The sequence below is a fragment of the Neolamprologus brichardi genome, chromosome 2 (genome assembly GCF_056152115.1).
Source record: "Neolamprologus brichardi isolate AB-2024 chromosome 2, ASM5615211v1, whole genome shotgun sequence".
NCBI classification, from domain to species: domain Eukaryota; kingdom Metazoa; phylum Chordata; class Actinopteri; order Cichliformes; family Cichlidae; genus Neolamprologus; species Neolamprologus brichardi.
This window is the reverse complement of record NC_142105.1, coordinates 33,714,380-33,741,074: the sequence shown is the minus strand read 5'-3', so window position 1 is coordinate 33,741,074 and position 26,695 is coordinate 33,714,380. Positions and strand designations below refer to the sequence as shown.

The window sequence follows — 26,695 nt, the reverse complement described above, 5'->3', positions numbered from 1 at the left end:
GACACTTTCACTCAACCCTTCGCACATTCTTTGTGTCTGTCCTTGGTTATTTATCATCTCTGTCTTTCTGATCTCCTCGACAGAAGTGCGGTTAGAAGAGAGGAGCATACTAGAGAGGGCCGGGAACGTCCAAAGCACAACAGTGGGATTGTCTCCTATCACTGTGGTGCTCGCAAGCGTGTGCACTTTCTCCTTACATATGGCCTTAGGTTATGACCTAACTGCAGCTGAGGTATTTATTTATAAAAATCTACAGGTGTGTGACAAGTCAATGGGAAAAACAAATCATAAAGACGATGAATGACAATTATGCTTTGTGGTATAAAAGTCCTGAGCCCGGCCCAGAGGATTCTGATTTTCAGATCAAAATGGCAACAAGACGAAAAAAATCTAAAGGACATATCGGGGCAAGGATGGTCCACTGGCTAAATCATTAATAAATGTAACTGCAGCACTATGGTGTGGTTTTCCTATAATTTGTCACCCATCCGTAGTCAGCTTGACTGCATATTTATTTAAATTGTGTAACTTTTAAGATGCCCACCAACTCTCTGGTCATGACGAGCACATATACACATTTTAAAGTCAAACTTCATGAATATAAATGAATTATTGAGCATAACTGTCTCCATCTCTACACATCCCACCTCAGGCTTTCACCGTGATTGCAGTTTTCAATGCTATGACCTTTGCCCTGAAAGTCACACCACTGGCGGTGAGGTCACTGTCCGAGGCTTCTGTTGCAGTCAAAAGATTTCAGGTGAGAAAGATGGACCGGTGTCTTGTAAAAGTGGATAAATGATCATGTTTCGTGTAAAGAATAGTGATGCAGCTGTTGATGTCTTCATGTCTAAATAGTATTTTAAGATGTCAAGGTTGATAAAGCATAAATGAACTTAATAATCCATATCACTTCTCAGAATAAGTACCTGTTTTAAAGGTCACACGCTAAATTAAACTCATGTCAGTGGGGAAGCAGTTTTAGTCTATTCACGTTTCACATCTGACATTTGTTGCTGTTTTCCAAACACGTGATAAAATTCACGTTATTCAGAAAACCAGCAAGAGTGAAGTAAGCAAACATCTTGGCAAAGGTGCACCAGTGTATAAAGTACTGATCACGTGAAACTGTGAACATTTGTTCTGTGGGGGGGGTTGTTTTGTCTGATTTGTTTCACAAAGCTAGGACTTTTGCGAGTAGTGGAAAAACTGGAATTTACAAAGGAAAACGAACAACATAATTACAAAATTGTGGTATAAATTGGGAGATTAATACAAAGCTAACCCATTCACTCAGTGAAGCAGTGGGCAGCCACCAATTCAGTAGAGGTGGGAATCACCATACATCCCTCGATACGATATTATCACAATACTTAACACACGATACGATATTATTGCAATTTTTAAAAATATTTTGCGATATTCAGATTCTGTACATAAAGGTAAACTTTATCAATATTCATTTTATCTAATATCAAAGTCTCACACTCAGTCTTTCTCTCATTTCAGTTTGATTGTTGACAAACTGAACGGTTTGTATTACAGTCTAGTCCAACTTAACTGAATCAACCATCTGGTACAATTATAGCTATTCTGAACTATGCAGTTTATGAAAACTATGCAGCCCCTTCAGCAACTGAAGAATTTGAAAGTAAATTAAAACAAAATATAATTTTACATTAAATAAAAAAGTTTTAAACTGAATTAAAATAAAACATGTCTTAAATTAAAATAAGTAAACTGTCATGTTTATTGCTGCCAAAAAACAAGTTAAACACATTTGGACAGTGAAGGAATGTCAGGATTCTTGCTCAGAAAAAGGATCAACATGCTCTGAAGTCAGAGCACAAAAACCTTTTTGTAACAAAATATCGATTTCTGCTGTCCCTGTATCGATACATTATTAGCAAACAAAATATCACCATGCTACACAGTATCCATTTTCCCCCCACCCATACAATTCAGTGACTGGAGAGCAGTGTGTAGGGACGGTACCTCAGGGTAGCCGTTCAGTGGATTTGAACCCCGACCTTCTGATCATTAGATTTATTCTTGGGTTTTCTGTATTTCAAGTCATATTTTTTTTATTTACAGTCGTTTCTTTATTCTTTCAGTTTTTGTAGTACTTAACCTGTTTACCACATGTAAACATGTTTTTAAAAAAGGATTAAACTGCACTTTTGTTTTTCAAGCACTAAAATATTTAAGTAACTATTAAACAGTGCGTGTTGCCTATAATCTATCCCACTACGTTTGACTCCACAGAGGCTCTTCACGATGGATGACAGAGAGGAGGTTGTAGAAAAAATGGAGGATCCCGGCAACGCCGTAGAATTTCAGGTCGCCACGCTGGCTTGGGAAAAGGCCAAAGGCAAAAAACCAAACCCGGCTCCCAAGAAGCATGTGCTGCGAAGGGAAAAGCTTAGCTTGTACATTTCCACAGAGGATGGCAAAGGAAACAAGGAAAACCCCAATGTGCAAAGTCTCCTCACAAACATGGAGCAGGAGAGTCCACAAAGCACCGTCTCCTCCACTCAAAGCATACGCCCCCCACTGCACAAAACCCTGCACCGAATTAACCTGCGTATAAAGAAGGTAACACCACAAACACATATCAAGTCGATTAATTGTGCTTTTTCTCAGCTGTAGTCCTTACATACATGTTACTTACAGCGGTGAATACTCATATTAAACATGACAAAAGGGTATAAAGTAAAGATCATTTTAAACAGTGATTCCTACGAGGCTACTTTGGAGCATTAGAGAATAAAAAATTTTGCCTCTGCTACCAGGGGTCGCTGGTTGGAATCTGTGGAGGTGTCGGGAGTGGAAAGAGCTCTCTTCTGTCTGCTCTGCTGGGACAGGTGAGATTCGAGTGAATGCTCAACTAGATGCTCACTTTAGATTTCCTCTTCAGATAACCCAGAATAACTCATGAATAACAACAAGGACAGCTTTTCTCGCTGAAGTTTTCAGTCGCACACAATGTCACAGTATAACCTGCAATCTGAAAAGGACTTTTTCAACTATTTCCTCTGCTCCCTACCTTCTGCCTTTGTGTTTTAGATGACTCTGTTAGAAGGAAAAGTTGCTGTCAGCGGTGGCTTCGCATATGTGTCCCAACAAGCCTGGATCCTAAACGATTCTCTCAAGGAAAATATCTTGTTTGGAAATAAGTTTAACCCAGACAAGTAAGAATAAGTACTGTATAACCGTGTTATAAGTAAAAAAGCGCTAAACCTGCAAATTTATCCCTAACTTTGCATATTTGTTTCCACATTAGATACAGTGCAGTGCTGGAGGCGTGCTGTTTACTCCCAGACATTGCAGAGCTCCCATATGGAGACATGACAGAGGTATCTGTTGCTTCTTTTTAACAAAATGTCAGCTCCGAAAACATCGATTTCTCAAATATCATGCCCAGCAGTTTCATTTTGTGCAATAAATGTAATTCAGCCTCAGCACGAGGAGAGTTTTGTGCAAAATGTGTTTTTATTTTCTCTTTTTAGATTGGCGAGAGGGGTGCCAACCTGAGTGGAGGGCAGCGCCAGCGCGTGAGCCTGGCGCGTGCACTCTACAGTGAGCGGCCCATTCTTCTCCTGGATGACCCTCTCAGCGCCGTTGATGCCTGTGTGGGCTCCCATATCTTCAGTAAAGCCATTCGGGGGGCCGCTAAAGGCAAAACCATACTCTTTGTAACGCATCAGCTGCAGGTAAGTATCGCCTGTGAAATTCCAATAATTTCAGTTTCTGCTCTTTTAGAATATTTCAGTCCTTTCTGTCAAACTGAGTCCTTCTTGCTTTTTCACCCATGAGAAATGTTTCTTCTTTGCTGGAAAAGCTCCGGCGATCAATTAATAAAAAGTTTAAACCTTCAAAAATCCACAGAATGTCTGCAAAATTAATATCTTGCTCTTTTGCCTCTTTCATGCATTTATCTTTTAGTATCTTCCTGAGTGCGATGTTGTTATTCTGATGAAGGACGGCCAGATTGCTGAGCATGGTACCCATGCGCAGCTAATTGGTAAAGACCGCGACTACGCCATGCTATTCAACAGCATGCAACAGGAGGTAAGGCCAGGGGCACACGAGGAGCAAAGCCAACTCTTTTGAATAAGGCATCTTTGCCCTCACGACACAATAAAACTGAACATTACAAGCTGAATAATTCACAAGCCCAGAAGGGCAGGCCCTGTAGCAAGGAAATGTTAATGCATACAAAGGGTTTTATTATTTATGTGTGCAGTGATTTACTGGTGAGCTGCTAAAGACCACGTCACCGATATCCCTGTTTCAATAATGTCCACAATGCCATTGCTATGGCCGTTGTGATTTCTGCTGGTGACACGTGTCAAAACTCTTCGCCCACTCCCCTTTTTTACTCTCAGAATCTGGTGAAAGAGAAACTAAAAAACAAAGAGCAGAGGGTGGGTGGAAATAAGGCCGACGGTGCCACTGATGTTGCCAAGGTCAGCCCAAAGATGGAAAGCAAGAAAGGAGGTGAGAAACTCTGCCCGTTTTCATGCTTCTCATGTAAATTGCTGTTTTCCATGAGAATGGTTCATAAGTAACTTCTTTTCTGGCTTTTATATTTAGAACCATTGATGAAAGCTGAAGAGAAAGGCTCTGGTTCAGTCCCGTGGTCTGTTTACGGAGCCTACATCAAAGCAGCGGGAGGCCCAGTAGTCTTCGTCATCAACATCTTCTTCTTTTTTTCCACCACAGGCAGCCTAGCTTTCAGTAACTGGTGGCTGAGCCACTGGATCAGACAGGGCAGCGGGGTGAGTGCAGATGACTCTAGTTTTCTATAATACAGGCTTCTCTGTAGTGTGTGTTTGACTCCCAAAAGAAAAATAACGACTGTGTTTGGATGAGTGTGGCAGCCGACTGAGCATTAATCTGGATGTGCATGATTAAAAAAGTAACAGCACCTTGGTAAACTTAATTAAAAACAAGAGTGAGCAGTAAAGAAACAGATGTGCAGCTAAGCAGTCGGTGGCTGCTGTTGAGAAATGTGCTTGGAATGGCAAACGCCACCGAACGGACTGATTTTCATGACTTTTTTTTGTGATCCAAAGTGTGTTTTTCTCAATTTCATTAGAGACCAAATGGGGAAAAAGGATTTTTTTTGTCAGCCTGTAATTTGTTGCTCCATCTGCCCTCAGAACACATCATTAATCTCGGTGAATGAAACAATAGCGAGCAACAGCATGAGACTCAACCCTCATATTCGGTACTATTCAACTGTTTACATCATCTCCATGGGAGCTGCGTTGTTGCTGAAGACAATCAGAGGGTTGGTGTTTGTGAAGGTGAGCCCCTTTCTTTCACATGTTTGTCCTCTTAACCACTGATGAACTTTAAGATTGAGTAAAATTTGCACCCTATATCCAGATAGCGCTCCTGCTTGGACGTCTACACTGTCATTTGTTCATGCTCTTATGGATCCAGTGCTCGCAGGACAAGTCAGTTTATCTGTCCACTGTCCTGTCACAACTCATACAGTGGCTGCATGCATATCAGTCTGTTTCTTTATGAGAAACGGAGACAAAGAAGCAGAGAAAGAGCGTCTGTGTGTGCGTGTATTTCAGCATCCCCTCGAGTGCGCATCCTCGTTTTCAAGCTAACCCATCCTGACACTGCACAGCAGAGGTTAGGTCCCCACGTTAATGTGTGCCACTTGAAATTGCTAATTTTTCAAAGATGGCTAATCTTTTTTTTTACCTCTAGCTGTGACGAGATCTTTGTGAGTGTTAAATATTCCATTAATAGAATTAATTTGTTCTCTGCTGCCACATGTAATTTCTGTCCAATTGTTGAAATGTCTCATGCGCACCAGGTCGTGACCTTTATGTCAGCCTCCCGGAAACTCATTATAAATGAAGATTTGACAGCACTACTCTGTGCATGACAGCTACACTGTGCACATGCATAGCATATGTAGCATTTATAACACTCTGCACCCGCTGTGCTTTGAGGTTTAAAACTGTGTCGACTAACAGACAATTTCACTCCAACCGTCTGTTTATCCAAGCAACGAATGTGTCCATCCGGTTCCTAAAGTTGTCGTTTACACGTCAGGTCTCGTGTTCAAGCACAACATATGTTGTCTGTGTTGACAGTGCACAGTGAAGGCTGCCTCCGTGCTCCACGACAAGCTGTTCAGCCGGATCCTCCGTTGCCCTATGCACTTTTTTGATACAACACCTCTGGGTCGTATCCTGACCCGTTTCTCTAGGGACATGGACGAGGGTGAGTCTTGATTTGTCTTGACTGTGAACCTTTCCCCCAGGAGACCTTTCAGTCAGTGAAGTCACCCTGGTTGACAAGGTGTAGTGCCAAGACACAGTGTGATTTGACATGGAGCGTTTTCCCCAGTGAGTGGCTCTCTGTTATGCACTTCACTGGTGTCTTTGCTTGACATGTTGATTTGTGAGCTGTTGTTTCTTTGGGTGGTTGGGTTTAATATTTTCGCAGACTCTGCTGTTTTTTTGCTGCTCATAGATTTTCCCCTGACAAAAGACACTTAGTGGGACCTAGAGAGACTCTACACAGTGCATCTGATGTACTTTATTTCCCGTCTCCACAGTGGATGTGCGTCTCACCATGCATGCTGAGATGCTCCTGCAGAACCTGTCCCTGGTGCTGCTTTGCTTGGGAATGGTGGGCATCGTCTTCCCCTGGTTCCTCATTTCAGTCCTGCCTCTGGGAGGCTTTCTCTACATTGTCAATCGTCTTTCCAGGTCAGACATTCAACGCTCTCGTCCTAATCTTGGCTTTTGTTATTTTGTCAAAGAGTATAATGCAGACAATGTACAATGGTCAGCTCCATACGGTGAAATTGCTCCATACAGACAAAAAGACTGATAAATTTCACTGTAACTAATATTGAACCCCAAGTACCCATGATGCATCCATGTGGGTTTGGATAAATGCGTGACGATTAGCATGTCTGTGAATGCAGTTGTGATCATGGCTTTGAAACTCGACTTAGGATTCAGCATTGACTAACTAACTTGATAGTTAGGTTTATAACATGAGTTAACTAGTAGAACAGCTCGGGAGCACAGTGGTGCGTTGGTTGCCAAGCAAGAAGATTCTCTGCTTGTCATTTTAATTCATCATTCTAAAGAGGCCGTTGGCGCAACCTCTCACCCAGTATCTGGTGCATGCTTCCATGAATGAATGAAGTGTGCCAACATGATTGAGCTGAGCCAAGGGTAAAGAGCCTTCATGCATCAAATACATGAAAATTCGCTCACGGGATAAATTGGCACTGAGTGGCTGCATCATGGTGTCATCAAAGGGTCAAACGGGTAATCTGTTGCATCGTGTAGCTGCAGTTGTAATCTGACCGCTGCAGCAACATGCAGCACATTTTAATTACCTTGTTTTACTTAAAACTAAATAGGACCCTTTTTCAGTCATAAATGTGACTTTATTTTAGTGTAAAATGTAAAAAATGAAGAGTAAAACCTCTATAATTTATCCAGTTTTTAGTAAAAGAGCTGTTTTCTATGATTTATATGGACAAAATGGAAATTCTGAAAATTCAAGTAGCTAATATGGTCCCTCAAATTATTGAGCCCCAGAGGATCCACTTTTGAACGATTGTATCAACTATGTGCTAAAAGTGTGATTTGTGTACACTGAAAACATGCTCCACATGCAGGCATGCCAAGAGTCATGATCACACAGTTTCTCCATTTTTCCGCCTTCATAAGTTTACAAAAGTTACGGGTCCGCTCGTCTCTTGGTGGTTCATCCCACCACACAGATGCTTAAAGCAAGCGGAACTGACAAGGAGATACCGTCATGCAATGCAAAGTAATTGGAGAGCAGTAAATTGCTTTCCCCTATGAGTTGTATTTTTAACTGACAGCTGCCTCTTATTTTCTCTACATGGAGTTGATAAGAGTGACGTGCAGTAAAGGTGAGGCTTCACACAGAGCTGACACAGGCAGAAAGCCCACCGTAGATCGTCAAAGTTCGGGTGATAAGTCACTCACTAATTAGAACGCCTGCATTTTTGTTTTATTGTGTTTAGTTCTGGTCCACATATTGAAACAATACCCTTCATTTTTAGTGTCTCTCATTTTAACATTCAAAGTTTTAAGAGAGACACTTTTCTAAAGTCCAGCCTTTATCCGACAGCCGTGAAGAAAGCAAAGTTAAGCAGATTTTCTTTGAGTTTGATGGATGCTTCGATAAAGAAAATTAAATCCAGCTATAACAAGGACTGAGAAATTACTTGAGAATGGAGGAAAGCTGGTGATTCTCAAAGCCTTTTGGCTCTTTTCCTGTTTTGTTTTTTTTTTGCTTTTCCCATTTTTGCACTGAGGGAATATGACACAGTACACAACGTTTAGGTTAGCTATATCAACATTTAAGACTTCCTCTTAGCATTTGTCAAACATACTCTTTGCCTTACGCTTAGTTTAGTCAGTTTGGATCTAAACACCCCAGTGGGGACCAAATATTGGAATGTTACTATACTTGTGGGGACCAACAGACTTTATGGGGACAATATCCCGTCCCTATGAATTTGAAGGCGTTTGTGAGACTCAAAATGTGATGGTTAGGGTAAGCCGTTAGGGAAAGCATTATGTCATTTAGATGTCCCCACTAAGATATGAAAACAGACCTCTGTGTGTGTGTTTGTTTGTTCCTGTTTAAAATGTGGCCATGCAGAGCTGGCAGATTGTGGGTTGCAGCTTTCTTGAGAACTGCTCATCAAAACATCACGAGTGACTGAAGTAAAACCAAAAATACATGAAAATAAATCAAACTGTCTACTCTTCTGTGTGTGAAATAGTTTGAAATTTAGACTCTTAGAGTGATGACATTTTGTAAAAGGTACATGTCTCTGTCATGTCTCCTTTTCAAAGGCCTTTTCAAAGACTTCAAAGGCGTCTTTGAGGTTTAAACGATTGAATGAGTTTTAGTTTTCTGTTAGGGAAAGGCCTCGTCACGTACTTGTGATGGTTGAACTTAGTGGTAAGCTGCTTCGGGCTAATAATTGTCAGTGAATATACTTATATACTACTTTCTGCAGTCAAAATGTCCCAACACCATCACTGTTTTACAGATAGCTGTAGACTGTTGTACCACTCTCCTGACCTCCTCTGTGCAATTTGACAATGATTTGAACCAAAAGTGTCAAATTTGGATTCCTCACTCCATAAGACCTTTTGTCACTCACTTTCAGTCCAGTTCTTGTATAATTTAGCAAACCTCAGTGTTTCTCCCTGTTTGCCCTTTTTAAGAATGGCTGCTTGACAGCGAAGCCTCCACTGTGACCATTTCTGATGAGGCTTCGACAAACAGTAGATAAGCTGAAGGGACAGATGTATCTCTCAGGTCCTATGTCGAGTCTTTTTTTCCTATTTATTAAGGACACAACTATCATCTGCTGAAGATGTTCGCTGGGTTTGCCATTTCTTTTGTCACATAACATAGCAAGCTGCAAATAACGAAATATCAAAAGACAGAATTTAAAATTGGTTCTATGGTTGATTGTCTGTTAGGTGTACACACAACACTGGTTCTTCCTTTGAGTTTGTTGCCTTTTTATGCTTGAATGATTCATTGGTCAAAATATTCCTCTGAAAACGATCAGGTGCAAGGACCAGACTGAAAATGTGTGAAAACAGCCAAAGATAAACTTTGAAAGGCTTTCAGAAAGCCTGGGAAACGATTGCTTAAGACATTCTTCACATACACTAATATGAGCAGGGATCATTCAGTCTGGGGGAAAGACTAGTACAGCTCTTGAGAACTGCTAATCCAAAAATATTTAACTCACTACTGCACTTACTGAGGCGATCGTGGCTCAAGAGTTGGGAGTTCGCCTTGTAATCGGAAGGTTGCCGGTTCGAGCCCCGGCTCGGACAGTCTCGGTTGTTGTGTCCTTGGGCAAGACACTTCACCCGTTGCCTACTGGTGGCGCCAGTGTCCGGCAGCCTCGCCTCTGTCAGTGCGCCCCAGGGTGGCTGTGGTTACAATGTAGCTCACCAGTGTGTGAATGGGTGGATGACTGGATGTGTAAAGCGCTTTGGGGTCCTTAGTACCAAGTAAAGCGCTTTACAAATACAGACCATTTACCATTATTCAGACTGAGAACTTTTATTGTCATTGTACAGTTGCTTGCACAAAGAAATTATGTAACAAGACCACAAGGTGCGAAAGTAAAAGACAAACACAAACGAGCCACCAGTTAAAATCTTCTCCACTTATTAAACTCTGTTTTAAAACATGCTCTGTGTTTAATATGGAGTCAGTTTAGACCACAGAGAGACGGCTAAAGGTAAATACCATGGAAAGAAGTACTGTGATAATCTTTATCTGAAATGATCTGTTCCATAGTCAATTTTGCAAATGCAACTTGTCATTTTATATAATTTTTTCAGCAGTTGTGCAATATAGGTGAAACCACAGAGGGAAACAACAGCTCGCTGGAGTCTCGGGAAATAACCCGAGCATATTGTTATTTCCTCTATCAGCTCAAGAAGCTCACGAGTCTCTGTGTTATTGCTGCTGCGATGTGAAATCTGAAAGCACATTTAGATTTAAACACATAAAACTATGAGTATTTTTGACTTTTAGACTTGTATCATAATGACAAATATAAGATAAACTGATATACAGCAGCTATGATTATGTTTGGAGGTGGATTTAGTTTTAGGGAGCTCAGACATTTAAACTTTCCCTCCCAATCTCTGTATGTGCCGCTTGATATGTTTAAGCTGGAATTCTTGATTACTTTAATCAGACTTGACACCATTTTTGTCTCTCGAGTGATTAATAAATCACTAAGCATCTTCAGTCATCTTTAAAGAAACATTTTATTTATGGGTAGTGCAGGAATTAGTGATAAATAAACAACAGAGACCCTGAAGGAAGAGACGATCCCCACCTGTGACCCTCGGCAATGCTGTTGAACAGGGCGAAATGCTGTATCTGACAAAGTCACGACATCCCGAGATATTTATGGATGTTACATCAGCCGAGATCTCCCATTGATATTACCCACTTCTAAAGCAGCTTTTTATTGAATTCTGAGACGGAGCAGCCCAGGGCATAAACATGTTTGTCTGGATCACAGCCTCGAAGCGAGCAAGTGTCATGTTCCTTCCGTCTCTCTTCGCAGCTTTTTATGAGAAAACTGAATGATTCATAGATGTGTAATTCCCATGTACCGTTCATGCAGTCTTGGCATCTAAAAATAGGAAGACACCACACCTTTGTCAGTATAACTCTCTCCCCGACACTTTGTCTCGAATGGTGAGTCTGATGTCTGTGTGTATGAAGCACTGCTCATAATGTTGCACAAGCATCAGAGGGAAACGGTAGGGAAGGAAGAAAAACTGTCCATGTTTTGGACCACGTGCCGTCGTTTCATCATGATTTGTCTGCAGCGCTCCTGGATCGTTAAAGCTGATGCCTTCTCCATCCCTTCACTCCTCACTCGTGTTTCGGTATTAACGTGCGATGTCAGTTTTCCCTCCGAAATAGAGGCCGGTGCAAGCAAAGTAAAAATGTGGCTGAAAGCTGCGCTGTCAATTTAACTGAAATATAACACACGTGCGTTGGTTCTCAAAACAAACATCACTCTTGTGTTTCATAAAATTGTCTCCGGCTCGTCTTTTGTGATTTCCAGTTGAATGTAATTCATTTGAACCGTTTACCATGCTAGAGCGTACTGTCTCACAATGCCGTACAATTTTCATTCAAATGAGACTAAGATGAGTGGAGGCTTTACAGTTCTGCAGTGTGCTGACTCATTAGGATTTAGGGCTGCGAATCACAACATAAATGAGTTCTAATGTGTTTCTAATATATCTGCTTCTGTGATGTGGACACAGTGGAAACGGCTCAGAGTAACATCCACACTGAGCTTTGTATTTTAAATAAAAAGAAGTTCAATGTATGGTTTTCATTGTTCTCTTGCAGGGTACTGCTTCGTGAGCTAAAGCGCCTGGAGAATATCAGCCAATCACCATTCACCTCTCACATCACCAGCAGCATTCAAGGTCTCTCCACCATCCATGCCTATGGAAGAGGGCATGATTTCCTCCAAAGGTGAGTAAAAGGCATCATTAAACTTTAATTTCATCTTATCTCTTCTTGTAGTTTTTGAGTTTGCTCCTCTGTTAGTAAATATACCAGAGCCCGTACCAGGATATTTCCTCTCAGCGAGCAGGAGAGTGCAGAGCTCTGCTCTGGCTGAAATTAGTTTACGGTATCTCTCTTTCTCTCCCTCTTTTTTTCAGATATCAGGAATTGCTGGACACCAACCAGGCCTCAAACTACCTCTTCAGCTGTGCAATGCGTTGGCTGGCTATCCGCCTGGACCTCATCAGTATCTCCCTTATCACTGCTGTAGCACTGCTCATTGTCTTCATGCACAATCAGATACCTCCAGCCTACGCAGGCTTGGCCATATCGTATGCGGTGCAGGTGTGTAAACAAACTCATGTAGTAACACAGAATGTGCAAAAACACTGATGGCTCTGGTCCTCTGAATGGCAAAAAAGTTGACGGTTTGAAGCTCCGGCTGTGTAGGAAGGTAGCCTCTAGAACTGTTTGCGTCTAAATGTGAGTTAAAACTTGTCTGAACACCGAACACCTTGTGTACTTAACCTTATTGAGAAAGCCGGTCTGGGCGGTTTGGGGCGAGGACATGTGGCTGGATGTTGCCAACGTGTACAGCACGGGCCGCCTGGGCCTCTGTGGATGGGTCTTGTTGCAGGAACATCCTGTGGATGCTTAATCAGGCGGGGATTTTAGCCAACACTGGGAGCTCTTTGTGGAGAATTTCAAGTTAGTCCTGAACAGATTCTCCAGTGTGGGTGTTCTGGTTGCTGCCATGGGTGGTAAGCTTTGTCTGCACCATTGTTTGGAGTTACATAACCACAATATAACCACAGGAATCCCATGAAATAAGAGTTCGAGGTGGAACATTGAACTCTAACAGGGTTATCATTGTCATTCTTGGCTTCTTCGCCTCGCCTAGTTTTAATGTTTGCTTCATCGATTTGAAAAGACGGATTAAAAGGAGGCTTTTTGTGTTTGAAAGAACAAAACATGCTCATAAAATACATCATCTTTTTCATTCTGTAGTGTTTTAGCTGTTATTCGCTGCTTAATATGGGTCTTGTAGCATCGATTAGCACAGGTTACATGGTCTCGCTTTAACGCACACTCTCACGTTGCTGTACACAGACAGGATGATTTCCACAGTGTGTCTGAGAAATATGTTTGTTTTCTCATTGCCCAGTTTTTTGGTTTTTTAAGATGCTGTTCTTTGCTGCATGTTATAATCGACACAGCCGCGGCAGAGAATCGAAATCGATTAACAAGATCGTGAAGGAGCCATATCAGCAAACCTGTTTATTAGGCTGTAAATCGCCAGTTGTTTTATTGCTCGATCGCTGAAGGGGGGCAGCGAACGTAAATAGCGAGTGTTTCATAGTAATTGGTGCGACACTGTTAATCATTAACCTTTTTACCTCTCTGCTTTTCCTTCTCTTCCAGCTGACCGGCTTGTTTCAGTTTACCGTGCGGCTCCTCACAGAGACAGAAGCTCGCTTTACATCTGTCGAGAGGATCAATCATTATATAAAGGTAACAGCATTGATTAGCACGGCGAGAAAGGTGGATTGTGTAACAGCACGTCTGAAATAACAGCACCAGACCAGACCACATGAGATATATGACACCGTTTTAATTCAAGGCTGTGTGTGTGTGTGTGTGTGTGTGTGTGTGTGTGTGTGTGTCACGAGCATTTGATTAGGACTGATAGAAGCCTCTTGTGCAGTATTAACACACTCCAGGGCACATGATAGAGCTTATGTCACACAACTGCCATCAAACCACAATATCAGCTCAACTTTTTCTTCTGACGTGCCAAGAAAATCTCCTAGAAAGAAAATCACTACAAATCAGTTAGGGGGCTTGCCCCTACACAGAGGTTTACAGATTAATGCCAGATACCATCACCTTTTCCTTATCTAAGACTCTTGAGAGCGAAGCACCCAGACAAAGTCCTGAGGCGGCCCAACCTGCCCCCTCCTGGCCTCAGGAGGGAAAGATCACCTTTCAGGATGTTGAGATGCGTTATCGCGACGATCTGCCGCTGGTGCTTAAGAACCTGTCCTTCACTATCCTGCCTGAAGAAACCATCGGCATTGTGGGCCGCACTGGATCAGGTACGACTGACCTTTTCAGACTTTTCAGCTTCTGTTTCCACTTAAATGTGTCTGCGTTTGTTAACACAGCATGTTTTCTATATGCGTTTGCAGGAAAGTCCTCTCTAGGAGTAGCTTTGTTCAGACTCGTGGAGCTGACTGGAGGCTCTATTATCATTGACGGAATCAATGTTGCACAGATTGGTCTGGATGACCTGCGGAGCAAGCTAGCTATTATTCCTCAAGAGCCTGTGCTCTTCATCGGTACGATCAGGTAATCCATTGATAAGTACTTTCGTTATTAATCACTGCAGCTGGTTTATTGAACTAGCTTAAAAATCTTTTGGCTAAAAAAATCATATCAGAAAACACCAACGTTTTAGCAATTAATACATCTGCTTTAATGGAAATGTTTTAGTTGTACGACCAGGTAGATAGCTACTCTCTTCCTCGAAAGCGCCTATAGTCAGCCCATCTGTTTAAAGCTCTAGTATATGTGTTGAACATCAGAAGTGAGCAGGATATTTTTCCATCTAGTCACTCAGTGTCTGTGATTGTGTTTTCAATTTTGCCTGAAATTGGCTTTTGGGAGATATTGGAAGATGTCGCTGCTGTGTGTGCACAGCGGTGATCTGATGTGTGCCCATTACCAAAAGGAAAAATGATGCTTTGTGTTAAGAAATTAAACAACAGGGGTGCTAGGTCTGACAGGCCAGAGTATTCAAAAGCAAAAAAGCACCTCTGTTTTGTGAATGAATTCCCTCAGCTGCAGGCCAGAATCGATCCTGGCCGTGGATTGTTTTGAGCTCAGGATCAGAGTTTGCTGCCCTTCTTGTCATAATGTAAAATAGACACAGGCAGGTGCATTTCAGGAGGAACAGTTGACCGATATATTAAATCCCTGCTTCGATCACCCTAAAAACTGCCCCAGATGTACCAATTTGTGAGTGTGTGTGGTCCTCTGCATAAAAAAAACACACTTCATGAGACTAGAAAAGTATAATAGTGTAATATATAAGTGTTGTCCATTTACACAGTCATAATGTATAATCAGTATGAACGTCAATATCATGGTTTATTTCCAATAGGAGCAATTTAGACCCGTGGGATCAATACTCTGATGCTGAGATCTGGGAAGCTCTCGAGAAGACGCATATAAAAGAAATGGTGAGTTACAAATTGGTTGGAGTGTAAATGATATTTTACACGACTAGATCAGCTTCCTTTTACATCTTTGTGTCCCTTTGACCTTCCTCAGGTCAGCCAGCTGCCTCATTCACTCCACTCAGAGGTGACAGAGAACGGAGAGAACTTCTCAGTGGGAGAGCGACAGCTCCTCTGTGTGGCCCGAGCCCTGCTGAGAAACAGCAAGGTGCTGATTGTATAATGCTGCTGGTTTATATTTCCATGTGGAATAGTTGATAAACTCCTCAGTTCCAAAATGAATAATCAGTGTTGCCATACAACCACCTGCATGGGATACCACTGCCCCCTGCTGGTGGTATCCCATAGCTGGTACGGCTTATGAACTGAGAGCATGAGGTCAGACATCATCAGGATATAGCGTATCATTTTATTTGTTTTCAGCTATTTTTGTGAAGTACTATTTCATAACTTTATATGTCAATAACCGTGCATGTGCACCACAATTTCAGCCTTTTCTTTGTTTGGAAGGTTTCTTTCAGTTTTCTTATTTCATGTTATTTTTCTGCAACCTTGGTTGATTAAATCAGCTATCACACACCTGCCCCTCAGATACCTCTCACATCATATAAATTCTCCTTCACTGAAAACACAAACTTTGCTTTGAGCAATATTTGCATCATTTTTTTTATATTATAAAAAATTACTCGATTCCATAATGTGGGTCGTTAGAGTCAATGAAACAGTGCAATGGAAGTAACCAAACTCCTATAATATGAATGCATGTGTCTGTTTTTAAAGATCCTTTTATTGGATGAGGCGACAGCAGCCATTGACACTGAGACAGATCGTCTCATCCAGGAGACCATTCGCTCTGCGTTTGGCAGCTGCACTACTGTCATCATCGCCCATCGTCTCAACACGGTGATGAGCTGCAGCAGAGTCATGGTCATGGACAGCGGCCAGGTGAATATAAATGCAGTATGTCTGACTGTGAAACTCAGTCGTTGATGAGTTACCTAAATTACTGTGTGTTTGATATGACGGATGGGATGAGACAGTTCATATTTCACTTGAGCAGTTTTCAAGACTTTTGATGGTAGCTGATGACATGAGAAGCACACAAGTTTATGTGTTTCAGCCCTTATCCCTTAATCAGTTGAGTTTGCATTTTTGGCATCAGTAAGTAGAGTAAAATAAGATGGATGCATCAGAAGAGACACGATTCATAGCTTGAATTTACACCCAGCTTTTTGGGCTGCAGTGGAATGAAAAAAATCACAGATATTCATAAGCGTGTTTTATTACTATTAGATGTACCTGAATGGTTCATTACTTCATGCATTTTGCATTAAAAAGACATTTACATTTCCATTTTGCAATCTTTAGCTTTGCCCGTATTATAAAAGATCCCAACATATTTTGTTGTTCGAGCCTCGTTGATAATGTCAACATGGCTCAAACAGTCACTGTGTGCCGGGAGTGATCGCTACTCCTTATAGGAACTTATGATTCAGCAAAGTGCAGCAAAGGCTGTCTGAGGACAATATTTCCCACATATTGAAATGCTTTTCATACACTGCCGCTGGGAAATATCTTCGGTTGGAGTAAGTTTGGAGATAATGTGCCCAGACTTTATATGCAAGTGCTGATTTTGTTCTATCCTTTTCATTCTCGTAGATTTTGGAGTTTGACAGTCCCGTAGCCTTGCTGGCAGATGAAAACTCCAGATTTAGAGCCATGATAGAAGCATCAGAAAACCAAAACAGATAAAACACGCTGGAGCTGAACTTTGGACGTGAGCTGTGATCCTACAAAATATCAAGCTGAATAAATGATTTGCACACACACACAAATCCTGCCAAGTGTGAAAATGAGTAAAGAAATCCACTGATGGGTAGTCCGTGCAACCGTGTCCGTTTATTTCCTCACCAAAGACAGAGACAGCACTTCCTAACAGCACATCAAATCTTAGTATGCTAAGTGAGATCTATCAGCCTCCTGCTCTTTGCCGCCGTGTCACAGGAGTTGTTTCCTGGGGGCCAAACAAGTGAAACAGAGCTGCGTCTCTGACAATAGCACTTTATGTGTCGTGTGGACACTTGGAAGGACGTAGGGTGGTTCTTTTTTCAGTTAATCAGTCAGACACTAAATTAGTTTTATTTCCATGACTGAGACCTGACAGTCTAGGAAATTAATGTTAGGCAGAAAATGTGTGGATCAGATTTAATTTCTTATTTGCATTGCTACTGATGTTTATTTGTTTATGTCAGGAATTTATTTGTTTGAATTAATTATTAAATACAGTATATTTGAAAAAAATCACCTTCTATCCATTCCTCAAAATGACTTTCCAAAAGAGGCTAAAATGTTTGTGTTTTGTTGTTGTTGCTATAATGAGATAATTTCAGTAAATTATTGCAGACGTGATATGTGCCTAGACCTGTAAACAATTCCAGGTTATATAATGGAGTTAGCCATGTAAGCATGCTTTTGTTAGACTGCATGCAAGCACTGTGTTTTCAAATTAGCTCATGTTTTCAAATGCTGGAGTTGAATGTTTTACCAGCAAGATCATTTAGGTGTTGAAGTATGGTGTGTGGTTTGCAACAACACTGAAAACAATCAGGGTGTCTGTACATGTTCTGTTTTCACACATGAGGACTGCAAACTTCTGCCTTCGAGGATGTGCTGAACAATCATGAAAAGTGCAATATCCCTTATTTTCAAGATCGCCTTTGTACACTTGAGATTGTGAAGGTGTAATTGATGATGTGTTTTTTGATATATAGAGGGTTTTTCTTTTTTGAATAAACCTATTTTTCATTTATTGGTGATGTGTCTAGTCTATTCTTATAAGATGATGTTATGTGGTTGTTTGATTTGTCTCTTTGGATTCCCCAAAAAGTTGTGATTGTATACGCAGGAAAGTGTTACCAGAGGAATTTTTGGAAAGAATCTTTTGCATTCCTTGAGAAAACAAACTGTTTTATCTTCACATTGAAATAATTTCCATACATGCTTTTGATTTACTAGACTCGATTCATACATGCTGTGGTCTTTATCAGCCTGAAAGCCTTGAGCCTTCTTCATGGTACTCTTGTTTTAATGGTAAAGGAAATTGCAGTATTTTAAAAGTAAGAGCAGTCAGTATAGAGGGGGAAAGAAAGTTTTGTAAAGTGTTTTGTTGCACTTAGTAGCAAAACATCTGATGATTTTTCCCTGTGTGACTTGCCTAGAGTTAGCTACAAGTTTCAAAATGAGAATCAGTTAAAAGAAGTGAGCTTACAGGCCTTTATCACCCTCACTTTATTCCCGCTTGAGGCTATTAGCCTGAGGAAATAGTAGCCAATGCTAGCAGTAAACATGATTTGCATTGTGGGGACTGCAGACACAGTGTGTGTTGTTTTTGTTTTGTTTTTTGTTTTTTGACAGGGGAAAAGAATGCATGGAATACCAAACACATCTGGTTCTACTGAATCTTAAAGCATTTCCAATGTGAGTGTAACAGACGAGTCATGCTGTGTCAGTCAACTCCTGTTTTTCAGTCTATTTTATAAAAGTCACATTTATACTATGAATATTCCATTAGCTCGTTAGGGAATTGTGAAGCCTTTTGTTTCAGAATAATCCCACATGAACATGACATCTAAGGCCTCTTCCAGTACTGTATGCAGGCGTTCAACAAACGCAAAGGTTAAATTGGGGTTTTATGAGAACATTTCAAAAGTGTAAAGTCCTAATCTGCAGATTTCAGCAACAATCTGCCCACATGCACTTCAGCAAAACTAAGAAATCCACTTTTTTTACCCTTGAGATCAACTCCAAGTGGAGAAACATGAAAGTAACAAATAGAACATATGACTTTCCCATCTGGTCACCTCTTCCTGCATGAAAATCCACCAAACTGGCATAAACAGCTGTTGGTAAATAACATAAATTCCTTACAAGGTAGGGAAATATCTGAAGATCGTGAAGTCACACAGGAGTAAAGGGATTACCTATTCATTTATGAAACTTGAACTATTCCACAAAATGCAAAAATTACACTGCATTTCATTTGGAGTAACCTTTGTGTTTTCTCAGACCCCCAAATGATTGCATATCAGACTCAGAATGGTAATATTTTTTGCCCAGGATTTACCTCCTCATCACACCTTACAATAACCTTACCTGCTGCCTTCATCCTATAATGTTTACTTGAAGCGTGTCCACCGTGTTTTTGTGTTGTAACTTTTTATTTTATTTTTTTGGAGGAAAATATTTGAAATGTTTGACTAACTGTGAAGTTTTTTCTTCTCAGACTCTGACTTCAGTCCGAACTGGAGGGACAGACTTTCATATTACACTGAGATAACTGCTAATGTGCTGAAACTGGAGTTAAATATGGAAAATTTTCTGAAAAATTATTTCTGAAGACATCTTAAAGAAATTACAAGAAAGCTTGCCTGAGTTCGGACTGTGTTTAAGAATAAAAGTGCTCATACCAAATATTAACTTTCCAGTTAGTTAGAGATGTACAAACTTATTTTGCCGTATTATACCATGTATAAAAAACAAGTATATTTATTTTGTATATCTGTGTGCGTGCCTGTGTTGACGGTTTAATGGGAGACCACAAATTATGCAGGATGTAGATTTTTTTTAGTCAGACATTAAAGCTAAATACCCCCTAATTAAATATTATATAATAGCCTAATAACCAAATACACGTGAGTGTTTTTAATAGCGCACTTTTAATCAGAAAGGAACCTTTCTGATTAAAAGTGCGCTATTAAAAACATGGAAACGATTAAAAAACATTATTTGTTCTCTATTTACTTACTAGAGCAGGGGTCAGCAACCTTTAACACCCAAAGAGCCATTTGGACGCAATTTCCACGCAAAAGAAAACACCGGGAGCCGCAAATACTTTTTGACATCCGAAGATAAAACTGTATATATTGTTTGTTTGTTTTTTTTTTACCTTTATGCTTTGTGTGAACAACTAAGGTGTGTTGCTTAAATCCATGAAGTGCTACAGAGAAAATTACATTTTATTTATTTAATTAACACATTTTTAACTCTTAAAGAAATATAACAAAAGGAAAGCTGAACTAAAATGATCCAGCAAACAAAAACTGTTGTGAGCCGCCACCCTCATATCGCCTTTGGGCTTTTGGAGCCTTGACCTGACTTTTAAAAAAATAATTGGAAAATGAAAAGTAGATATTTGCAAAATTCTGCCTAAATATGTATTTTACCCGGTTAATGTGTGCAGCGCCGCTGCAGGGGAGGCGGACGCACCTGAGCTGCACCCGCAATCACGCCTCGCCGCCGTAACGTCTGTGCTCTCTGTGCTGTTGTGTTGGTGTGTGTCGGGCTGTGAGCTGCAAAGCTACAGCCGGCTGTATGCGTACAGCAACCGTGTGTGAAAAGTGGTCAATAAAGAGATGCTGAAAAGCGTGTTCATGCAAACATCGTCGTGTCTGCCGTGATATGTTTACAATGGGACTTCTGCTCCTGAACCTCTGCGCGCAGCGTCTGCAGATCGGGGCTGTAAGAAGTCACTTTCAACTTTACGCAGGACTGTAAGCTGTCGTCTGTGAGGCGTGAGCGGGGTTTGTTTTTAACATAGTTCACGGTGGAGCTGCTGACATAATGTGGATCCAAAGATCCATAACTGGCCTACCTGGGGTTGAAAGTCTCGATAAATGCACGGCGTTTCGGCTTTTGCAAGTGTGACGCTTATTTTGAGCGATCAAAAAATAATAGAATATAATTTTAGATTTATATTTCAATATCACAATAATCTTCCAATTTAGAACTACAAGTTAAAAAGAACTAACATAAGTAAAATACACTAAAGCTAATTACTTAAATAAACTAATTTATTTTCCCAAACCACGCGGAGCCGCACTAAAAGGACTAAAGAGCCGCAGGTGTCCGACCCCTGTACTAGAGTAACTCCTTCTTCTTCTTCTTCTTCTTTTGTATAGGGTTTACTGGCGGTTTACTAGAGTAACTAAAAAGCACAAAGCTTTTAATGCAATATAGTTTCCCTGACTTTTATTTTGAAGTTCACGACTGGAACCCTGCCGGAAGTGAGTTTGGTTGTTGTAGCTCGCCCCAGGCTGCTGGAAGGAGGAAAGCCTTAGCTGTGATGCCGCTGGATGATGGCTGCTTTCGGGATCTTAAGTTACGAACACCGTCCATTAAAGCGGCCCCGACTCGGCCCTCCGGACGTTTATCCGCAAGATCCAAAGCAAAAAGAGGTCAGATTTGACGACGTGCTCCCTGAACGGCCGGGAGTAACGTTTTCTCGAGGAAAATTGTAGGCAGAGGAGCTGTGCGAGCTAACACTAGCTAGCAGTCCTGTGAACGGTCTGGGCCTAGCAATAACAATGAACAGAACCTAGTTGTCAGTTTGTTAGCTAGCTTGCCCTTCTTAGTTGACAATCAGCTACTTGGTAAGATCGCTGAGTTTGCTAAGCTAACTCTTCGGGTGGCGGATGCGTTGCAGTTTGATATAAACTGCAGCCATTGTCTTACTGTGTGGTTTTAAACAATATGCGCTCGGTTTTGGATTGTGCGTGACTGTTTCTGTTTAATAGCCATATGGTTTGTTTTTACGAATAACCAGACCTTCAAAGCTAATCTTTATTACCAGCAAGCTGTAAATTATTTGCTGAGTTTTTAGACTGGAGTTTGGCCTAGCTGAGGTATCCCTTTTCGTTCATATCCAGCAATAACCTGATGTAATCTGTTGATGCAAATGGAAAAGTGACTCTTTATGTTTCCCCAATAATAATTAAAAAATGTTTTTATTGTTATTTATGTTTACCTCATGTCTGCAAAACCAATCAACCACACATCCTGACTTTCTCACTGGTCTAGGATCTCAAATTATACCACTAACGTCGCATGAAAAATATCAATTCTCTTCGCTGAAATGTGTTTCAGGATGAGTTGACTGCATTGAATGTGAAGCAAGGATTCAATAACCAACCAGCTGTATCTGGTGATGAACATGGTAGTGCCAAAAATGTCAACTTCAACCCTTCCAAGGTAATGGCTCATTTTAACACAGCTCCTGCCCTAGCATACCATTCACAACTGGATAGATTCTCCCCCCCTCCTGCTGGGTTTTGGCCATCTTACATGTTCCCCTCTCTCTTTATAGATCAGCTCAAACTTCAGCAGCATTATTGCAGAGAAGCTGCGCTACAGCACGTTTCCAGACACAGGGAAGCGTAAACCACAGGTCAACCAGAAGGATAATTTCTGGCTTGTCACAGCGAGGTCACAGAGCTCCATCAATAACTGGTTCACGGATTTAGCTGGGACTAAACCTCTGACACAGCTGGCTAAAAAGGTAAGACTTAAACCTCTTGTTTATTATTTATTATTGGGCATTCGTGTAATTGGTTTCCTAGTTGAGCACAAGTCATTAAGCCACCTAGTTATTGAGTTAATTGTTTTTAAATTTATGATATGAAGTAAGTACACATTAAAGCATAGTTTAAATTCCTGGGCTGTGGAGAAGCAAAATCACAACAACAACTACACTTGAAGTCTTCCCAAAGCATGTAGGAGGAAAGCCTCAAGTTCAGAGAACCTGAAAGTTATTAATGATTTTTAATGTGCTTCAGTAGCCAGAAAAGCTACTGGGGGATGGTAGGCAGTGGTCTGACCACAGTGCCATATTCTTCTCCAGAAAGCTGACTAAAAGCCACTGAGACGTCAGTGAAAGCATGAATATAAAGAAAACATTGATTCCAAATAGTCAAGAACAACATTTAATGGTAGCTCTAAATAATTTCGATTGGAATAGCATACTATAATATGATGACACTAATAAATGTTGTGATCTATTATACTCTTCTATTAAAGGGGTCTTGTCACAGTTTCAGAAAGAGAGCCATTGAAAGAAACGAGTTTATTCCTTGCTTTGGATTAATACTGAGTGTAAACAGCTTATGAGACTCGGAGACCAGTTACTTAAAAAATTGTTACAATCTGGATTAAATACTGATTGATTAAACTTTATATCTGCAAGGAATAAAGTCGCACAAACTTTGAGAATGGCAAAAGCAAATTTTTTCATGACTGTAATTAATAGTGCTAAAGGAAATTGTAAGCTAATTTGGGAAAATATTAACAAACTCCTTGGTAACAGTAAGCATAATGCTGATAAAGAGCTTGAACTTAAATAAGCCAATGAACTGGTATCAGAGCCTCTCACCCTTGCTACTAAATCAAATGATTTTTTTCCAAAGTACTATTAATGAAATTGCACAAGTGTTTTCTAATTCTTGTGACCCTCAACAAAATATTGGGAATACCGACACCAAAAAGGATGTTTCTTCTCCAGATTCAAAGTTCAACATTTGAAAAATTACAGAAAATGAAGTAGAAAATATAATCTCTAAATTAAAAAGTTCTAAAGCAAGGGATGAGTGTGGGTTTCATACCAATTTCTTGAAGTATTATAAATCTTGTCTTTTGGTGCCTTTGACCCATCTTATTAATTTATCAATCACGCAGGCAGTCGTTCCTCTGAGTTGGAAGGTGGCAAAAGTTACACCAATTTATAAATTGGGTGATAAATAGACCCTGCTAATTATCGACCTATTAGCATACTCCCTATCTTTTCAAAGATAGCAGAAAAGTGGGTTGCTAAATCATCAAACATCTTAATGACTCCAATCCGGGTTTGCACCCTATGCAATCCGGATTTCGCACTCTTCACTCAACTGAAACACCTGTTTGTGTTTTTGTTGAGAGAGTGAAGTCTTACTTAGACAAGAGCACTTGTGTTGCGGCTGTTTTTCTTGATTTCTGTGCATTTGACACTAAATCATCTTAAGCTCTTGTCTAGACTGTCAACATTTAACTTTAGTAATCACACCGTTAAATGGATACAGTCTTATCTACCAGATAGAAAACATTGCATGCAAATAAAGAATAGCAAGTCACCCTATCCTTACTGTACGCAAGGTGTCCCTCAGAGTTCAATTCTAGGCCCCCTGTTATTTTCACTTTATGTCAATGACTTGCCCAATGTGTGCAAAAATGTGGACACAATTATGTATGCTGATGATACGGCAATTTTTACACAAGCCAAAACTGCTGATGATGCAGCCCATCAGCTTTCATTGGCATTACGTGATTTACAAAAATGGCTGCATGACCCATGCCTGTGCCTTAATGTTAAAAAGACCGTATCAGTGTTTTTTAGTAAACCTAAAACAACCGTGGCTGCAGTAAAGGTTCGCTTGGGTGCACAAGAACTATTTAATGTTGAGGAATTTAAGTGTTTGGGAGTGCTACTAGACTCAAAATTATCCTTTAAAAAACATGTTAAAAAAGTAGTGAAAACTGTAAATGTTAATATACAGAACTTTAGACATATCTGCACATCATTAACAGACACAGCAGCGATTACATTCCTGCACTCTATGATACCGGCTCATATTGAATATTGTGTTACAAGATGGTCCTATACGAGCTTTGCTGCTATTGGGCCAATCGAAGTATGCTACAAAAGAGCATTGAAAATATTACATAAGAAACCATTTTTTATATTACCATTGTCAAATGTGAGATAAATACAAGTTTTTAAATTTTACTAATTTCAAATGATTTAAATCTGCCTGTCTAATATACAAAGTTATACATGGTCTGGCGCCTCCACCAGTGAGTGATTTTATTAAACAAAAGTCTAGCAGTGTTGCCGGCTCTCGACTGACTCGAGCCACTGTGAGATGTGATTGTGAACTGGCATTCAGACGGACCACCTTTTCACAGATGCTCTGTCATATCAGGGAGTGAGCTTCTGGAATAGTCTTCCACTGTCAGTGAGGGAAAGTACAAGTCTACCCATCTTTAAGAGTCACTTAAAAGGGTGGTTCAGGGACACACAAACATGTGATCATGTTTAATTAATCACGCTTTACATTGGACATGAAAAAGAGTTTGTGTATTACAACTATTAGTGTAATGGATCAGTGCAATATCAGGACAGTCAGGGCCTGTGTAATACTGGGGTTTTGCAATATAATTGATGTGTTTCCATTATTGTTATCTATATTGTCCTCTCTTGTCCACTCTTCTTGTCATTGTTTGTTCTAATATAATGTGATCACTGTTTTTGTCCTTGTCACATGACCTGTAAATAGTGTCTCTGTATGTTTTTACTAACTTGTGTGTAACGCCAACCTGCCAGAGAGTCTGCAGATGCAAATTAGCCCAAGGCTATAATCTGGCATATTTACATTTGTTAACTTGTTCATTAATATGTATTACCCCTCTTTCTAAATAAAATAAATAAATAGATAAATAAAAGAGACTTTAATGTTTAGCCAGCAGGCATGCCAAGTGGATCCATGTTTCAAATTTTGGGGCATTTTCTTAAAGGTTGATGAATAACAGGGGAATGTATGCCTGCAGAGATTACAGGTTACCGTTTTAGGATTGTCTTTTACTCTACTGAAATGCTCCCACACTTTGGATGTCCTGCATGTTTAATAGCTATATAACCATGAGGAGCAGCAGTTTGAAGTTTGGTGGCTCTTTTGCCTCTTCAGGTTGAAATGTGATGTTGTGTGCTCTACTAGATAAGCTATTAACAGAGTTAAGTGTTGTAGAATATCATTTATAAGTTGTCATTTTTTGTGTTATATATGTATATATATATATGTATTAAATAGTAGAAAGCAGGAATAAATGGCAAACAGGAGAAATATATACAAAAATAAGAGAAAGGCACACATTGTAGAACATGGACTGGTACTTATATACTGCCTTTCAACTGCAAATCTCTTTTACCCAATCACACATGCTGCTTATGATTTCTAACATTTACACACACACTTGCAGCCTGATGGATGCATCAGGGACAAGTGGTTCAGTATCTTGTTAAAGGATACTTCTGCATGAGGACTAGAGGAGTCGGAGATCAATCCACCAAACTTACAACTGGGCGCTCCACCTGAGCCACAGCAACAACTATATTTTTGCTAGCTATATGAATTTGTAGTTTTTAAAACCTAGTGATTTTAGCTAATAACAGTTTTTTGTTGTTTTTTTTTTTTTTAATTGAGCTGACTGAAGTTGATAGGCTTGATTGGTTTGAAAACTTTTTCTAGTGAGACAAAACTTAGTATTTATTATTGAGCAACAGTATGAGGAGTCATCAACTCCTCATACTGTTGGTTTGCTTCTCAACCCAAGAGAAGCAAACTGAGTGTGTGTATAAAGCCCAGGTGAGGTCATCAAAGAGGACTCTTGATAGTGTTGGGGGTAAACCACACCAGAGCGTGGCCGATGAGGAGGTCGTGATCAAAAGAAATCGTGGAGTTAAAAAAGATCAAAATGTAAAA

At 40.3% G+C, this 26,695-nt stretch overlaps 2 protein-coding genes across 7 annotated transcripts in view; both read left to right on the top strand.

The window, feature by feature from the left end:
- LOC102784287 (ATP-binding cassette sub-family C member 5) overlaps nucleotides 1–17,232 on the top strand; it is a 30,344-nt gene extending 13,112 nt beyond the window's left edge. For all 3 annotated transcript variants that reach the window (XM_087851779.1, XM_087851778.1, XM_087851777.1), the window contains 22 exons: nucleotides 84–232; nucleotides 653–760; nucleotides 2,266–2,595; nucleotides 2,793–2,864; nucleotides 3,067–3,191; nucleotides 3,284–3,356; nucleotides 3,510–3,713; nucleotides 3,946–4,071; nucleotides 4,389–4,500; nucleotides 4,597–4,781; nucleotides 5,166–5,312; nucleotides 6,123–6,252; nucleotides 6,590–6,743; nucleotides 11,953–12,081; nucleotides 12,273–12,459; nucleotides 13,537–13,626; nucleotides 14,018–14,210; nucleotides 14,304–14,463; nucleotides 15,278–15,356; nucleotides 15,448–15,561; nucleotides 16,134–16,298; nucleotides 17,013–17,232. In XM_087851779.1, the coding sequence (XP_087707905.1) occupies nucleotides 84–232; nucleotides 653–760; nucleotides 2,266–2,595; nucleotides 2,793–2,864; nucleotides 3,067–3,191; nucleotides 3,284–3,356; nucleotides 3,510–3,713; nucleotides 3,946–4,071; nucleotides 4,389–4,500; nucleotides 4,597–4,781; nucleotides 5,166–5,312; nucleotides 6,123–6,252; nucleotides 6,590–6,743; nucleotides 11,953–12,081; nucleotides 12,273–12,459; nucleotides 13,537–13,626; nucleotides 14,018–14,210; nucleotides 14,304–14,463; nucleotides 15,278–15,356; nucleotides 15,448–15,561; nucleotides 16,134–16,298; nucleotides 17,013–17,105 (3,125 nt within the window). In that variant the 3' untranslated portion in view covers nucleotides 17,106–17,232. The remainder of the gene's footprint in view (nucleotides 1–83; nucleotides 233–652; nucleotides 761–2,265; nucleotides 2,596–2,792; nucleotides 2,865–3,066; nucleotides 3,192–3,283; nucleotides 3,357–3,509; nucleotides 3,714–3,945; nucleotides 4,072–4,388; nucleotides 4,501–4,596; nucleotides 4,782–5,165; nucleotides 5,313–6,122; nucleotides 6,253–6,589; nucleotides 6,744–11,952; nucleotides 12,082–12,272; nucleotides 12,460–13,536; nucleotides 13,627–14,017; nucleotides 14,211–14,303; nucleotides 14,464–15,277; nucleotides 15,357–15,447; nucleotides 15,562–16,133; nucleotides 16,299–17,012) is intronic.
- Nucleotides 17,233–21,439: 4,207 nt separating this feature from the next.
- The window catches only part of med12 (mediator complex subunit 12), a 35,243-nt gene continuing 29,987 nt past the window's right edge, over nucleotides 21,440–26,695 (top strand). For all 4 annotated transcript variants that reach the window (XM_087851776.1, XM_087851773.1, XM_087851768.1 and 1 more), the window contains exons 1-3: nucleotides 21,440–21,586; nucleotides 22,275–22,379; nucleotides 22,495–22,686. In XM_087851776.1, coding sequence (XP_087707902.1) covers nucleotides 21,485–21,586; nucleotides 22,275–22,379; nucleotides 22,495–22,686 — 399 coding nt within the window. In that variant the 5' untranslated portion in view covers nucleotides 21,440–21,484. The remainder of the gene's footprint in view (nucleotides 21,587–22,274; nucleotides 22,380–22,494; nucleotides 22,687–26,695) is intronic.